Source organism: Drosophila montana, unplaced genomic scaffold (assembly GCF_035044405.1).
Source record: "Drosophila montana isolate Dmon_TW-CO22-7 unplaced genomic scaffold, ASM3504440v1 contig_3469_1, whole genome shotgun sequence".
NCBI classification, from domain to species: domain Eukaryota; kingdom Metazoa; phylum Arthropoda; class Insecta; order Diptera; family Drosophilidae; genus Drosophila; species Drosophila montana.
In genome coordinates this window covers 360,746-377,163 of record NW_026998350.1, presented here as the reverse complement: position 1 = coordinate 377,163, position 16,418 = coordinate 360,746, and the positions used below count along the sequence as shown (strand labels likewise).

General features: G+C 41.3%; 5 protein-coding genes across 5 annotated transcripts; 4 read left to right on the top strand and 1 right to left on the bottom strand.

Moving 5' to 3' along the window:
* Window positions 1-3,669: 3,669 nt before the first annotated feature.
* LOC135435018 (uncharacterized) lies at window positions 3,670-4,700 on the bottom strand. Its single transcript, XM_064691880.1, has one exon. The coding sequence runs from the start codon at window positions 4,543-4,545 to the stop codon at window positions 3,670-3,672; it is 876 nt and encodes a 291-aa protein (XP_064547950.1). The 5' UTR covers window positions 4,546-4,700.
* Window positions 4,701-7,945: 3,245 nt separating this feature from the next.
* On the top strand, window positions 7,946-8,888 carry Listericin (listericin). Its single transcript, XM_064691885.1, has one exon. The coding sequence runs from the start codon at window positions 7,983-7,985 to the stop codon at window positions 8,406-8,408; it is 426 nt and encodes a 141-aa protein (XP_064547955.1). The 5' UTR covers window positions 7,946-7,982; the 3' UTR covers window positions 8,409-8,888.
* Window positions 8,889-10,134: 1,246 nt separating this feature from the next.
* Window positions 10,135-10,769, top strand: LOC135435027 (uncharacterized). The gene has a single exon (XM_064691889.1). It carries the CDS (start codon window positions 10,295-10,297, stop codon window positions 10,625-10,627), a length of 333 nt encoding a protein of 110 aa, XP_064547959.1. The 5' UTR covers window positions 10,135-10,294; the 3' UTR covers window positions 10,628-10,769.
* Window positions 10,770-12,789: 2,020 nt separating this feature from the next.
* On the top strand, window positions 12,790-13,548 carry LOC135435017 (elastin). The gene has a single exon (XM_064691879.1). The coding sequence runs from the start codon at window positions 12,790-12,792 to the stop codon at window positions 13,546-13,548; it is 759 nt and encodes a 252-aa protein (XP_064547949.1).
* Window positions 13,549-15,760: 2,212 nt separating this feature from the next.
* On the top strand, window positions 15,761-16,180 carry LOC135435016 (uncharacterized). The gene has a single exon (XM_064691878.1). It carries the CDS (start codon window positions 15,761-15,763, stop codon window positions 16,178-16,180), a length of 420 nt encoding a protein of 139 aa, XP_064547948.1.
* The last annotated feature ends 238 nt before the right edge of the window (window positions 16,181-16,418 follow it).

The window sequence follows — 16,418 nt, the reverse complement described above, 5'->3', positions numbered from 1 at the left end:
TTATACGCCTTATGCAACACTTTTGAGTACAGGGTGGAACGAGTTATTTGTTGATAAACAAACTTGACTTAAATAAAGTCATTCAGTTATGAATTTGGCCGGTTAAGAATTAGAATACTGCGTTTCGAAACTGAACCCGTTTCAATTTACGGTTTCTTTTGTTTGGGCAAAGCTTTCAGAAATGGATAAACAAAATTGTTAGAACATCAATGAATTATTTCAATTATATTATAGGCGCTAAACGTGCGTGGGTTTATTTACCAGCTATAACCCCCATATCGTTATTGACTCTATTCGCAATGAGATTGCACTTTTCAGTGCTGACAACGTCACAAAGTTGTGATTCCCTCGTCTAGTGCACTGGAAGCCAATTAACACGAATATGCGACAAGTGCTTGGGTAAGAATTTCAGCTGAGCCCCAGCAATAATGGATCAGCAAATTGCTGCAACTGTGACTAAGTGTTGGATAATGTTGTGAAATCTCAATTAGGCGACTTGAGAACACTTGATCTCGCTATGAAATTTGAAACGCTAATCAAAAGATTAAGCATTTAGTTAATTTAAATATCATGGTAGCTAAAATATTTATCATTTATTGTATTTGGCGAGATCCTTCTTAACCCGAGTACCCGAGTTATTCATATGATCTAGATTCGCCTATGAACTTGGGCGTTGCCACACAGTTGATATTAAAGGAAGTAGACTAAGTTAATATTCAAGAAACAAGACTATAAATTGCATATTTATTTATTCATTTTGATCTTGATGAATTTTATTTAAATTTAGTTTCCTTATGTATAAGAATGTTGGCGTTGCCACGTAGTTAATAATAATAAAAAATAGACTGCAAATTGATTTATTCATCTTGATCTTGATGCACTTAAATAAAATTTAGTTTCTATATGTTAAGTTATTCATATGATGTACATTCGCCTATGAATGTTGGCGTTGCCACATAGTTGATATTAAGGGAAGTGACTATAAAATGCAAGATGATTTATTCATCTTGATCTCGATGTATTTAATTTAAATTTAGTTTTACCAACAATAGCTATAATAATTTATTCATCTTGCTCTTGATGCATTTAATTTAAATTTAGTTTGCATATGTAAAGGATTTATATATATGATCTAGATTCGTATATGAATATTGGCGTTGCCACATAGTTAATATTGAAGATGCACTTTATTCAAATTTAGTTTCACCACCAATAGTGATGATAATGATGTCCCCAAGGATGGTAGTAAGGGCGATAGTAATAAGAACGATATCCCCAGGGGCTGAACCACAGAAAGCGGGCATTGCGTGCTCCTTCGCCTGCGTGCTGGCTGCCCAGATCGGCGACATCCGATAGGGTGGCCATGGAATCCGTATTGTCCAACTGCTGCTGGACTTCTGGATCCTGCAGGACAGGCGTCTGCTGCAGCTGCTCCTGCTCCTGCTCCAGCTGAGCTGGCCAGCCGCAGGACAAACTGAGACTTGCGATTACAAGCAAAATGCACAGCTTCATTTCTGATTAACTTGAGAACTGAACTGTCTTCCACTTGTTAGCCAATTGCTACTTTTTATAGATCTGTGGGTCTTGCACTTTGCATTTTCAATTAGATTTATTTGCACCCATCGAGTTTCGCAATTATGAGAAATTCTCTTGCTGGCCAAAACGACAGACATCGAATGACTAGGCATTCCACAGGGGTTTTTTTTTGAGAGTGCGATGCAAACAAGGCTTGTTTACTTCGAGCACACAGTGCGAGGTACGCAATTCAGTAGCCCTTGGCTCTTAGTTCTACAAAATATACGCTCTTAAGATCAATAAAATGTATTTCAATACTTAAATTAATCAATTAGCTGTCGCTTGTTAGGCTTAAAACCGAAAACATACTTTTAGGCTGAGCTAAAGAAACGGGAAATCGTTTAGCCCTGGTCTAATTTGTAGATATGCAAACACTTTCAATCAAAAACAACGCACTTGCATCATAATTTTTGATTAATTATTTGCCAGAGCTGAGAGCTCTTGAATATGAATCACTTTTTGGTTCATTGCACCCATTTTTTCAAAACAATTTATGTAAATTCTGTTGAGGGGCGAGTCGCACAGAAGAATCAACAAAATTCGCAAACAATTAAAAAGATGTGCTTTAACAAAGTCATGCACACAAAGCAAATTTCAGATCAATTTAAGAAATAATTTTTTGGGCAACAAAGTTTCATTCACATTTGGCAAAAGTTGCCGAAACTTTGAGTATATGTATATATATATATATATACTAGCTGGTATACCCCGGCCTTGCCCAACCAATAAGATATTTGAGGGTACCATTTTCACATGAATTTCGGCCAAAAATAATGTTGTCAGGTTTAGATGCCAAATTGATTTAGAGGCTAAACCATGCACAAAAAGCCAAACTTTATGAAAATCAGCTGAGTTTTGACCGAGTTATGGGGGTGGGAAATTTTTACCTATGTCGTACTATATATAAGATATTTGAGGGTACCATTTTCACATGAATTTCGACCAAAAATAATGTTGCCAGATATAGATGCCAAATTGATCTAGAGGCTAAACCATGCACAAAAAGACAAACTTTATGAAAATCTGTTGAGTTTTGACCGAGTTGTGGGGGTGGGAAATTTTGACCTATGTCCTACTAAGTATATATATGATATTTGAGGGTACCATTTTCACATGAATTTCAACCAAAAATAATGTTGCCAGATTTAGATGCCAAATTGACCTAGAGGCTAAACAATGCACAAAAAGCCAAACTTTATGAAAATCGATTGAGTTTTGACCGAGTTATGGGGTTGGGAAATGTTGACCTATGTCTATAAAGGATATTTGAGGGTACGATTTTCACATGAATTCCGACCAAAAATAATGTTGCCAGATTTAGGCACCAAATTGATCTAGAGGCTAGAACAAGCAAAAAAAGCCAAACTTTATGAAAATCGATTGAGTTTTGACCGAGATATGGGGTTGGGGAGTTTTGACCTAAATCCTACTATATATAGGATATTTGAGGGTACCATTTTCACATGAATTTCGACAAAAAATAATGTTGTCAGATTTAGGCACCAAATTGATCTAGAGGCTAAGCCATGCACAAAAAGCCAAACTTTATGAAAATCGGTTGAGTTTTGACCGAGTTATGGGGTTGGGAAATGTTGACCTATGTCTATAAAGGATATTTGAGGGAACCATTTTCACATGAATTTCGACCAAAAATAATGTTGCCAGATTTAGATGCCACATTGATCTAGAGGCTAAACCATGAACAAAGCGCCAAACCTCGTGAAAATCGGTTGAGTTTTGACCGAGATATGGGGTTGGGGAGTTTTGACCTATATCCTACTATATATAAGTAGGATATTTGAGGGTACCATTTTCACATGAATTTCGACCAAAAATAATGTTGCCAGATTTAGATGCCAAATTGATCTAGAGGCTAAACCATGCACAAAAAGCCAAACTTTATGAAAATCGGTTGAGTTTTGACCGAGTTATGGGGCTGGGATATTTTGACCTATGCCAAAGAGTTTTATATCTAGAGATTTTATCTTTTTAATATAACTGAACAAACTTAAATTAAAAAAATACTTTGTTAATGAGATATTCTATGCGATAATCGTAGACTAGTCTGTCGGCTGGTTCCATTCGGAACTACCTTCAGCCCAACAAGCCCAAAAGACTTTGCAGCGCCTGCGGATTGGCGCCTCCGGCAGCTCCGGCCGCACCGCCCGCACCGCCATTGGCCACCAAGGGTCGCAAGCTGCTGCCCAGCGCTTGGCCCAGCAGTCCAGCCAGCTGCGCCGCCTGCGCTGTGTTCAGCTGTGAGCCAGCCCCAGCTCCGGCGCCCGGATTCGCGCCGGCACCAGGTGACACGCCCGCGCTTGGATTGGCACTAACTGGCGGCACGGCTGATGCGTAGCTGCCGTAGGCGGAGGGTCTGTTTCCATAGTTGCCATAATTGTTGTTGTAGTTGTTGTAATTGCCGTAGTTGGGCCTGGAGCCGTAATAGTTGCCCGGATATTGCACGGGCCGCTGATAGCCGCCGTAGTTGTAGTTGTAGCTGGGCCTGTATAAGCCATAGCCTGGATAGCCATAATAGCTCTGACCCAGCCCCGGATAGCCCAGGCCCAAGTTGAATGCATAGTTGGGCCTGTAGCCGTAGACGCTGCCATAGCCAGGATAAGCTCCGACTCCGGCTCCATATCCTCCTCCTCCACCTACGCCTCCGTATCCTCCTCCGCCTACGTATCCACCTCCGCCTCCGTATCCTACTCCTGCTCCTGCTCCTCCTGCGCCACCATAGTACGGATCCGACTGCGTGCCACTGCCCGCGCCAGCCGCCGCCCCGCCCCCGCTGATGCCGCCCAGAGGCGCCACTGGCGCATCGAACAACGGTCCCGTGGAGCCGAAGAGCAGCGGCGAGAGCAGACCCAATGTGCGTCCCTGTGGACGTTCAGCCCGCGGCTTGCTCCTCTGACCGTTAGCCAGGGCAAAGAGCACACTGAGCAGGCAAAAACGCGCCGGCAAATACATTTCGTTGAAGATTGTGACAATTAAAGTCACGCCGCGGCACCTGACGACTGGCAACTAAAGTTGCTGCACATTGTCAAATTTAGTTTTATATGCTGGCTGAAGAGGCCACGCCCCTAACAACTGTTCTTGAGCATTTGGCCAAATATGTGACGGAAACTGGCAGACCTTCAGCGCATCCGAAAGTTGCCAAAATTTAACGACAGCTCGCACGCACACGCAAATAAAACGCTACTAAAACGCTACTAAATCGCGGCGAAATCGCGCTGAAGTCGCGTTGGAGTCGCGGCAACGCGTCATGGACTGGTTCTGGTTCCATGCTTTCACGCATGCTCCAAAGACTGCAGACGCCTGACATTGACCTTGCTCAACGTTTTGGCAAATATTGACCAAATAGGTAACAATCAAAATAGCAAAATTAACAAGAAACACGGACGAAGCTGAAATACCCTGTATTTGCAACAGCCATAACCATATAGCCAAATAATATAAAAGTACGATCTAATACTGTATTGCAGACGTATTGGTAGAATAGTAAAGCCCATAACTGTTGGGCTTGTTCAAGATATCTTGAAAAACAGAAAAGTTTTCCATATAATGGTATTATATCCCATGCCCTATTCGGCCCCTACATTAGTTTTCCCATATGGGATTCTTATTGTACATAGTTTGTTTAAAAATTTTTCTAATTATGATTATAATTTATACCTATAAATTATACGATCGAGTATGTCTCCTTCTATGCGTGACATATTTGTTGACTTAATAATAATACCCTCTACAATAAACTTTAGATGTGCTCGACTAGCAGATATCCGGTTTTCAGCTGGCAGCTGCTCAAACATTTGTATAGTTAGCTTAGCTCTAAAGAGTTAGGCTTAGCCTAGATGGTTTTAAAACTAGTAATAATTGATTTTGCACAAGCTTGGTTAATTGTATTTTTTATATAATTTCCAGCACATAAAGTCGCTGAGATCGACAAACAGACAGACTAGATCAATTCGTTTGTCCCAAATGTACTTGACCTCGATATTTTTTTCACCCAATCAGCCCTACTCCACATTTTACACACATTCACAACAAAACCAATATACCCCATCTGACCCACTTTGTAATGGGTGTAGGGTATATTAAAAACTGTTTCACACCGTTAACGCGTATTTTTTTTTTGTTTTTGTTAACTTCCGCGGGTTTTTCTTAAGTTTGTTTTTTAGCTCTATGAAACTTGTTTGCTTTATAGGAAATTAAACTTAAAGAAATCTTTAGAAGTCCATAATTGTATTTGCTTTCAATGGAATTAGCTAAGTCAATTAGGTAACAAGTAAAACGAAAAACAAACATACTTGAATAAAAGCTTTTATTCAGCTGAGCTAAGTTCTTTTCCTTACAAAGTTGGCATTGATATTATCTAAAAACTGAACGGATATTATCTTAAAATGAAAAAGAATAATCCCAATTGAAAATCCATTTAATTGGACAAACCTCTTCGATTAGATACGCCTATCGAGTGTCGACTGTGACTGTGGGAAAGTAATTTAAAAAAGAATGTAATAAATAAGAGTTTTTTTATTATGTGAACCCCCAATTATTAATTAATAGTCGATTGATGTAATGCGTCATTTTGGGGGCTGTTTAACAACCGGTTTTCGGTCTCATTAATTTGACTTGCGTTTTGTTTACAATTATCCTACTGTCAAGTACGCGTCACAATTTGAATATGCACATTTCTCATTCATTGCACAAAAAGTGTGTGCAACACTGAGAGAAAATTTATAGTTGATAAGTAGGCAAAATATAGGCAAAACGAAAAATATTAATCATTAAATAAGATTTAACGACCAGACTTTTTCCAGAGCCCAAAATTATGCAATAATAATAAATTGCGATTTACAGTATGCTCATAAAAAATAACTAAAAATATTTTTGTGTTGTAAATATATTGAGTTCAGGAGAATCGTTAAAGAATCATCAAAAAATTATTAAAAAAAAATTGTTGTAAATATTCTCTAATTAAACTCTATTAAATTCCCTTCAAATTGATTATTTGATTATCCGGCTTATTAGTTAGCTTCGGTTGATCTTCTGCTAAGCCTCTCATTAGGCGTACACTTGTTTTAAGTAAAGAAAATAAAAACAAATTAACTACTTTTAAAAAATGTGCAATTTATGTGTGTGTCAAAACACGTTGCCTTTTAATGTACCAGAATAAAAAATGATATAATTGAAATTCGGATCGTTTACTGCGCAGTTCGGCAAACACTTTGAAAGGTCAGTAATCCGAACTCTTAACAAGTTTTTTTTATTAATTTTCGATTGCCACTCAACGTAGCCATAACGAGAGGAGAAACAAAACGGCACGCCGCAGTTTAAATACCCTTTCAGAGCTGGGGGTAGAATTGATTTTATAAGAAGTTTTATTTCCGAACGATTATTCTAATAGGAGTCACATAATATAGTTCCCCAACTTGATATTACTTTGCAGATATGACAAAAAATCTTGAAAAACAAAAACTCTTTCTAAAAAATAAAGCTTTTCAACTGATTCTCGCTATGTAATATAGTAGCTAGATAAGACTCCTAAATGCCAAGATGAATCAAAATATCTTTAACAACTAAAAAATTGTTCATGAAAGAACTTAATTTTTGAATAAACCTTCAATTAAAAAAAGCTATAGCATATAGAAGTCCGATCTGGCCGAACCTATGCAAAGCCTTCTCTTTCTATGCATTACACATTTCGTGACAGATTAATAATACCTTTAACAAGGGCATAAAATGTGTAGAGAATGTGTGTGCTCACCACCTTAATACCCTATAAAATATATTTAATAAATATTTTTGTCACTTTCTATGCATTTCAGTTGCAGAAGAGCTTTGCCCATGTTCTACCTGAAGTAGCTAAGACATATCTACTTTGTCTTGGCTTTCCTTCGAGTCCAACCACCTTTTTGCTGCGGTTTCTTACAGGGTATTAGAACAGTGAGTCCCCCAGGTGAAGTGGCCAAGTGTTTTGTTTATGGAAACAGTGTGAGAAGTTTTTAATTTGCCGCGTCTTAACAACAAGCTGCAACAATGTAGGTCTTTGGCTCTAGGCCAACTTGAGAAATGTGTGCTAAAAGTGAGCGTTGCGGGAGGGCTGGCGGGAGAGTGAAGATATTGCGGGAGAGATTGGGGGGATGGCAACCAAATTGCCTGAGCGCCTTAGGGGTCCGGGAATTACGCTGGCCGCTTGCTTACATATGCTGGTGAAATCATCGAAAGCAGAAAAACAAAATAATGATAGATGCTGGAGCTAATGATTCGTTTTTCGGTCAGGATGAGCCAATCAGAATCACATGGTACTTCTGTGGTTCCGTGCGGTGCATCCCCCGAAAAGTCGACGACTATAAAAGATCTCGGCTTGCGTTCGACCCCGAATAGAAGCAATTGTTAACCCAAAGATGAAACAGTTTGTGGTGCTAGCCTTAATCTGCGTGGCCTTGGCCTTGGCCTGTGTCTGTGCCCATCCGCTGGAGCCAGTCGAGGAGCAGCTCACGCTGGAGCAGGTGGACGCTCCGGCTGGCAATGATGCGGACGGAGTGCGTCTTGCACGTCACTTTGGCGGCGGCGGCGGCGGATTCTGCTGCGGCGGCGGCGGCGGTGGCTTTGGACGACCCGGCTTTGGCGGCGGCGGCTACGGCGGTTATCCGGGCGGCGGCTTTGGCGGCGGCGGCGGCGGCTATCCCGGCGGCGGCTTTGGCGGCGGCTATCCCGGCGGCGGTGGCTTTGGACGCCGCGGCGGCGGCGGCGGCGGCTTTGGAGGCGGCAGCGCCTCAGCCTCTGCCTCGGCCTCAGCCTCAGCCAGCGGCAACTTTTATGGAAAATAGACGAACTTGATGTAAAAACCAAACAAATAACAATAAAAAAAAATTCGAGAAAAAAAAACGAACACGCCTTTGAGACAGACGCAAATATATATCCGAAATGTTCACGCCTTCTGGCAGCCGGTTTTGCGCTCCAAAGCAAACAAAACAATAACAATAGCTTTAACAATAATACTATTAATCAAAAACTAGCTGGCGAATGCGAAAATTATATTTTTAACGCACTGCAAAATAATGTAAGACTCAGAAATATTCCAGCGGGTAGCTCAAAATATTCCGTTGACTTCAATTAAAACTGCCCGAAAATATATATAACGTAATACTCATAAAAAAAAAACGGGGCCTGGCCTGAAAAGCGAAACCGAAACTGAGACATTTGTCAAATTTGTTCAGACAGAATCGAAATTTACCAGTTTTACAGCTTGAAATGATTTATTCTCCGAGCCAAAAAAAAAAAAAAAAAAAAAGTGATAAATGATTTAATTAGCCAGGAACTTTTTCGGGCTAAGCAGCGCAATAAATAAAGCTGACTAAATAATTGGTTTTTAATTGAAATTTTCAAGCTTATTTATTTATTATTATTTTATTCTAATTTATTTTATATTTTACCATTAAATAAAAGCTGCTTCAAATGGATCTATTCCATATTAAACAACTTTTTGATGTTGCTTTTGATTATCTCGGGCAAATAATAGTCCGATTTGGGTATGATATAAATTTTTGCATTGGCATTTAGGACTCTGAATTCTAAACTTTGAACCCTTTTGACCTATATAAAGCAAGGGCCTGCATCACAATATTTGGCAAAAATTAACAACTTTTGATGTCAATCTATTCTATTAACTTTAAAAAATATATTATATATATATATTAATATATAACCCAAAATATTCTAATAACTTTTAAAAAATTATATAGATATACATATACCCAAAATATCTATACATATTTTTAAAAGTTAATAGAATAGATTGACACAAAATATCTATATATATTTTTACAAATTTAATAGAATAGATTGACATTAAAAGATTGACAATAAAGACATTCCCTGCTTGAAATCAAGTTGATCTCTTGCTCCATAAAAACTGTGCCTGTTGGCACCTGGCACGAAGACAGCTCAGATATGCCCCCTGAAACATTTACTTAACACCAAAGCCGAGCTGATTCATGAATAGTTAATGAATTAGTTAAATCAAATATTATGCACTTGGCCTGGTGAGCAAATTACACGGAAATAGCTGACACTTGTGGAATGTGATTCATATAGTATATATGCCAAGTTCATGGGAGTAAAAGGCTAATTAACGCCTATTTGTTTTTATTTGCGAATGATTTCGAGAAATGCACTTGTCAAATAAACACAACGAGCTATACTTAGTTTCCACAAAAACAAAAAAAAGCCCATATTTGGCATTGCAGTTAAGATCTAGAGGCGAAACCTGATGCCAGACTGAATGAAACTATATCTAGCTGTTGACTCATTCGCAGGGTACCGAGCAGCGCCTACCGCAACAAAAATCTATAAAAAAATATATAATCAACCACAAATTAGGAGTTCATAAATGCCGAGCTTATGGATCATCTCTCGCAGGGCCTGGCGTCATATGGAACACCCCCTAAACGCCGCCTGCACGGAAATGTTGTTCGGGGTGCTAATCGAATGGAAAGATGCGCAACGAACTGGAATTGGTGCCTCACCTGGAGCTCTGTCTGTCTGCCATATCAATTAGCGCATAGTGTGAAATGTGAGTTGATGTATAAAACGGACGGAACGCCTACTGAAACGGCACAGAACCTCAAGGAACTACAACAGCAGCACATCAGCAGCAGCAGCATCAGCAAATCCTCCAGTGAATTATTTAGTATATTATTCTCCCACACACAACATGAACTGCAGCTGGATATTTGCGCTCATCCTGGCCACATTGTGCCTGTCTCAGGCAGCGCCTCTGAACAATCCCTACCAGGCTTTAAGCTCGCCCAGCGACATCAGCGGGCAGCCTGTGCGCACGAAACGCGGCAGCTATCAAAATGATTACTACATCTGCTATCCCAGCAGCGTTGTCTACGGCTATCATCACAACAATCCCAGTTCCCAGGACGAACATCGTCGTTCCGATGCGCCGGAGCAGCGCTTCCTCGCCTACGATTCCTACGATGCACGCACAAATCGTGCGGACAGGGAACGCGCCGCCTACACAGACAGCTTTGGCAAATAATCTCAACTCAAACTTAGATGTTATATGTAGAGTATATATTCTAGTTAAGCCATTCGCACAGGTGTAGCTGTAGTTAGTATTTATTTATACTAATTATTTATTGTTTTTTATATAATATATGTTAATAACAAAGAAATGAAAATGAACTGCATTTTTTAAATAGAAAGGTTTTCAATTTTTAAGCAAGTTTTACGGCTACAACATTTTAGCTGTTATTCTATGCCGGCAACAGATTAATTCAGATAAAAATCAAGAATATGATATACGAATTTTACAGACACTTTCAAATGGTATCCTATATATAATAGGACATAGGTCAAAATTTTCCACCCTCATAGCTCGGTCAAAAATCGTCCGATTTTCATGAGGTATGGCTTATTGAGCATGGTTTAGCCTCTAAATCAATTTGGCATTTAAATCTGGCAACATTATTTTTGGTTCGAAATTCATGTGAAAATGGTACCTTCAAATATCTTGTATATAGTAGGACATAGGTCAAAATTTTCCACCCTCTTAACTCGGTCAAAAATCGTCCGATTTTCACAAGATTTGGCTTTTTGTGCATGGTTTGGCCTCTAAATCAATTTGGCATCTAAATCTGTCAACATTTTTTTCGGTCGAAATTCATGTGAAAATGGTACTCTCAAATATCCTATATAGACAAAGGTCGGGCAAGGCCGGGGTATATAAATTATATATAAATTACTCTTCTTTCAGGCTAGGCGCCTTCTAAAGAGGCTTCGAATTGGAGGAGTCCGAATGCGGAGGAAATTGCGGAGAACTCGTCCAATCTATCGCCCAGATCGATTTACATAGTCACCCTTACTTTGTTAATTTTGTATTAGACTTAACAGTAGACTAAGTAGTATTGTAAATTTGCAAATAAGTTTAATTAAAGTTGTAAACATAATAACAGTACAAATAAAATAAAGAAAACAGATCAAATTCTAAAATTGTTGGGTCTTAACAAGCCTTAGAATGATTTTTGATCATCATTTTAACTATATGAGCTCAAGACACGCTAACGATATTCGCGAGCAGCTGCAAAGTGTGGCGAAGCTTTGTTAAATATATTAACATATGCATGCATAAAACTAAAAATTCGACCAAACTGTGCATAGTAACTAAATCGATTTGTTGTCATAAGTCGCGAGCCACACGAAAAGTCCATTAAATTAGAATATTTTCGGGCCTGCATGCGAAACAAAAACAAGTTCGTTGCCTAAGTCTTTCGTTCTACAAAGCAATCAAAATGTGTATGAAGCATACTTTAAACTATAACTAAACGCAGATGATGCATTTTAACTAGAGCCTTTGCTTATCATGAGTCACGTGTGCATTAAATTTGCCAGCATACTTAATAAACAATGCCATAAATTAAAACAAGTTCGTTGCCTAAGTCTTTCGTTTTACAATTCAATAAATATGTGTTCTAGCATACTTTAAACTCTAACTAAACGCAGATGATGCATTTTAACTGGAACCTTTGCTAGTCATGTGTCACGAGACACTTAAATTTCTCGGCATACTTAATAAACAATGCCAGTAAATTAAAACAAGTTCGTTGCCTAAGTCTTTCGTTTTACAAAGCAATCAAAATGTGTTTTAGCACACTTTAAACTCTAACTAAACGCAGATGATGCATTTTAACTAGAGCCTTAGCTAGTCATGAGTCACGAGACACTTAAATTTCTCGGCATACTTTCAGGCATGCATGCCATAAATAAAAGCGAGTTCGTTGCCTGAGTCTTTCGTTTCACAAAGCAATCAACACAGAAGCAAAAATCTACGCTCGCATTTCACTTTGTTCAATTCACCACGTTGAAGATTTGTGACGAAAATAAAAAATCTAACAAAAATCAATTTTCTGCCCAGCCGGCGTCGGCTGAGACATTTAGCACCTTATTTGCGGTTGGCATTAGGCAAAATGTGCGAATTGTTTATAAAGAGATTACAAAACCCAGAAACTGACTTCATATTTTGTAGTTGTTTTTGCTTTTTTTTTTGGCTACTGTCATAAAAACGTAAAAACTCACTTTGGCCAAATTTTTATGAGCCAAAAAGAAAACCAATTGCAATGTAGAAAGTTTCCGCCAGCCTCGCATAAAAGCCGACTCCAGCGTGCCGGAAGCAAACAGTTGACCAAGTCAAGAGTTAGCATAATGAAGTCTATCGCCCACAAGTCGTCCTTGCTGCTCTCCGTGCTGCTGCTGCTGAGCAGCAGCTGCCAGGCGCAGCCCGTGAATGCCGAGGCACGTGAACAGCGACAGCTGAAGTCCAGTCCGGCAGCTGCAGCAGAGGCGGATGTCAAGATGCTGGCGGCGAGCACGGCCAATATGACGCCCGTTTCCATGCCCATGGGCGGCATGATGGCCATGAGTCCCATGGCACTAGGCGGAGGCATCAACATGCAGCTGGCACAATATCCCGGCTATCAGGCCGGCATGATGCCATTCCTGGGCTTGAACGGACTGCCTGGAGCTGGGCTGCAGACGAGCATTGCCAGCGGCTATCCGGGCGAGCCCGGCATGGGCTTCGGACTGGGCGCAGGCGCTGGCGGCAACCCAGGCTTCGGCCTGGGCGCACCCACAGCTGGCTTCGGCCTAGGCGCACCCACAGCTGGCTTTGGAGTAGGCTCACCCACAGCTGGCTTTGGAGTAGGCGTACCCACAGCTGGCTTCATGTACGGCAATCCCTTGTACGCGAATCCACAGCTGGGCGCCGGCTTTGGCCCCCAACCCACGCTGGACAACTTTGCGGCGCTGAACAACATCTTCAACATGCAACAGGCTGGAGGACTCTATGGCCAGGTGGCTGCCGGGCCGCTGCCCGGCTACTTTGGAGGCATGGCCGGAGGCTTGGATGGCGGCAACGGGCTGCTGGAGCGCATGAAAATGCGCAGCTATGCGCCCGGCTTTTAGGGCTTCCCTTTTATTGTACTCTAATTTATTTGCAAGAATTTGCATAAATTATTTATTTTATTTATTTAGCTAAATATATATTGCACGAACATTAATTGTACTTTTTGCCGCCCATTGTGGCCCACTGGAAGAGCTTCATGCGCTGCTGTTGTTGCTGCTGCAGTTGTTGTTGTTGTTGCAGTTGTTGTTGTTGCTGCTGTTGCAACAACGGTTGCTGCCACTTGGCCGGCGTCGCCGCCCGCTTGGCGGACAGCGTATAGGCACCTTTGCCCACAAAGCGCGTGGGCAACGCGCCGAGCCGCATATTGTAGCTTGGGGGCAGGCGCAGACGCGCCTGCTGCGCCACGGCGCTGGCCAGGATGAGGCACAGCCCGAGCAGCAGCAGCAGCAGTGTAAATTTGTGGCACATCTTGTCAAGAACTTCGTTCGCGTACTGTGGCCGCAACTGTGGCCAGCTGCTGCTTTTATGCAACCGTTTGCTGTGCCACTTTTGCCGCGTCGTGCCACACATGCCACACAGTTGTTGCTGCTGCAACGGGGCAGTGTCAATTGCTGTTAGTCGAAAGTGGGCTAACTGGGACTTGGACTTGGGATTTGGCAGAAAACTGCCACTGCTGCCCTCGTGCTGTCGTTAACTGGTTTCTCTACTTGCGCATATTTCACAGTCATCCGAAAAGGCCAAAGTCGCTAATTGCGCTGCCAGGCGGAGTCCGAGTCGGCGTCGGAGACGGAGTCGGTGTCAAGTGCAAGGCAGAGGCGAGTCGAATCGGTTAAGTCGAGTCTTTCAAGCTCAAGTGTTGACCGAGCCACTCGATGCAGCTAACCCGAAAGAGTTGTGCACACACACACACACACACATAGTGTACCTATGTCAACTGTAGTGGCAGCAATTTGTTAGTCACTTGGCAATTGGCTCTTTCACGAACGGCAATTACCGTCGACTACGACCACGTTTCGAAAGTGAAATTTAGGGTCCCATTGTTCGTCGGCTCACAATGACACATGTTGTTTTACACGGAAACATTAGCGGCAACAAAAACATAAAGAGGCCCATTGCGAAACTCAATTGGGTCTCAGTGTAGCCCGTCGATAAGATATTCACGGATAAGAATTGTGCGCTGACTACCTGAATCTGAGTTTAGGTAGGGTATGCGCTTAAAGGGTAGAGAACGGCCAGAAAGTGGAAATGCTCTTTAAAAATGTGTTTAAAGCCATTCGATTTAAATAAAGGACTAAAAGTACAACCATTCCTGAATTTTCTGAGGCCTATATCAGATAGTTTAAGGACAATATTACCCGGCTGGAGGAAATGTGTGACGCATAGTAGGAGATTCCATAAATTTTACAGACCCTTTATCAGACATATCACGACATTGGAATCGGCTGAATCGAAAATGAATCATTTAACTTATAAGCATAAGCATTGTAACAACAAGCGATAAGTCGCTGGCTCAACTCCAATTTATTAATTTATTTGAACCGGGCTACGCCGCGTACTTTTAGCTTCTTATTAATAGAATTTAAGTTTCTCAACACTATTAGTAAGGCTTATTCGAGCTTTAGAACAACAAGCGAAAAGTCGCTGGTTCAACTCCAATCAATTTAATTGAACCGAGCGACGCCGCGTAATTTCTTTTAGTTTCTTATAATAGAAACTACACAATTAATTATTCCTATGAGACATTTGAGCGTTGAACTAACAAACGAAACGTCGCTGGTTCAACTCCAATGAACTTAAACAGGGCAAAGCCATGTAATTTCTTCTAATTTTGAAAAGAATTTATGATATGCGAGTCGCGAGTCGCTAGTTCAACTCCAATAAATTCAAACCGCGCAACGCCGCTTAATTTCTTCTAGTTATTTGTAATTGAATTCGAGATCTGATTGTCTTACACTTATGATTGACAATACTTTTGCTGTTGTATGCGCATTGAATTGAAAAGAATTGAAAACTGAAACACACAATTTTTGTTGTTGACCTGCGCAACATTTTTAACTCATACACGACTGTGTGTGTGTGTGCGTGTGTGAGTGTGCGTGTGTGTGAGGCAGGTATGGCACAGATAATCTGTAAATGCTCTTAAAGCCATGTGAAGCATGCAAAAGGTTTTTGGTCTATTTGTTGAAGATATTGTTGCATTTGCCCAGAGCTGAGCCATGAGGGCAATCCCAGGCAGACCCAGGCAGACCCGAGCAGGCCATATAAGACGCGATGCACGGCAGGCCAAGTGCAACAGTTTCTAATTTAGACGCGACGCAAGTGGGACACAACGAAATGCGCTGTGCATTTGGTGGAATTAATTACACTGGCAGCTGTCTGTGGCTGTTGCTGCTGTTGCTGTTGCAAATGCTGCTGCAACAGGGCGAGGCAATGCCCTGGTGGCGCCACAACAACAACGACGCCAGCTACGATGCCAGCCTGGATCCGGTCGTCTGGTCGCGCCCCTTTGTCCAGGACACGGTGCGCAGGCCGCGCATCAGCCAGCCAGAGGCCGCCGAGCTGCCACAGCTGGGCAAGCACAGGCGTCGCTGGTGGGGCAACAACAAGTTCCACAACAACAACAACAACAAGAAGAAGAGCTACAAAAAGTATGTGCGCAAGCGTCTGCTGCTGCGCCAAACTAGATGTTAGGCAAATCAACTGCCAATTAGCACAATAAAGTATTGCGACAGGCCGTACAAAAAATCAACAAAAAATCGAATCGTCTAAAAACACGCTTTATTTTTAAACGTGCCACCAACTGAGGAACTGCAGCGAAAACAGGAGGCGGGAGCAGGTAATAAGACGCAACAAACAAGTTCTATAAGTGCAGCAGACATAAGCCCCTCTTCTCTATCCGACTTATCTATAGAGCTATATGACAGCTTCT

Coding starts and splice junctions, on each gene's coding strand:
- LOC135435018 (XM_064691880.1), bottom strand. CDS start 4,545: ATGTATTTGCCGGCGCGTTTTTGCCTGCTCAGTGTGCTCTTTGCCCTG.
- Listericin (XM_064691885.1), top strand. CDS start 7,983: ATGAAACAGTTTGTGGTGCTAGCCTTAATCTGCGTGGCCTTGGCCTTG.
- LOC135435027 (XM_064691889.1), top strand. CDS start 10,295: ATGAACTGCAGCTGGATATTTGCGCTCATCCTGGCCACATTGTGCCTG.
- LOC135435017 (XM_064691879.1), top strand. CDS start 12,790: ATGAAGTCTATCGCCCACAAGTCGTCCTTGCTGCTCTCCGTGCTGCTG.
- LOC135435016 (XM_064691878.1), top strand. CDS start 15,761: ATGCACGGCAGGCCAAGTGCAACAGTTTCTAATTTAGACGCGACGCAA.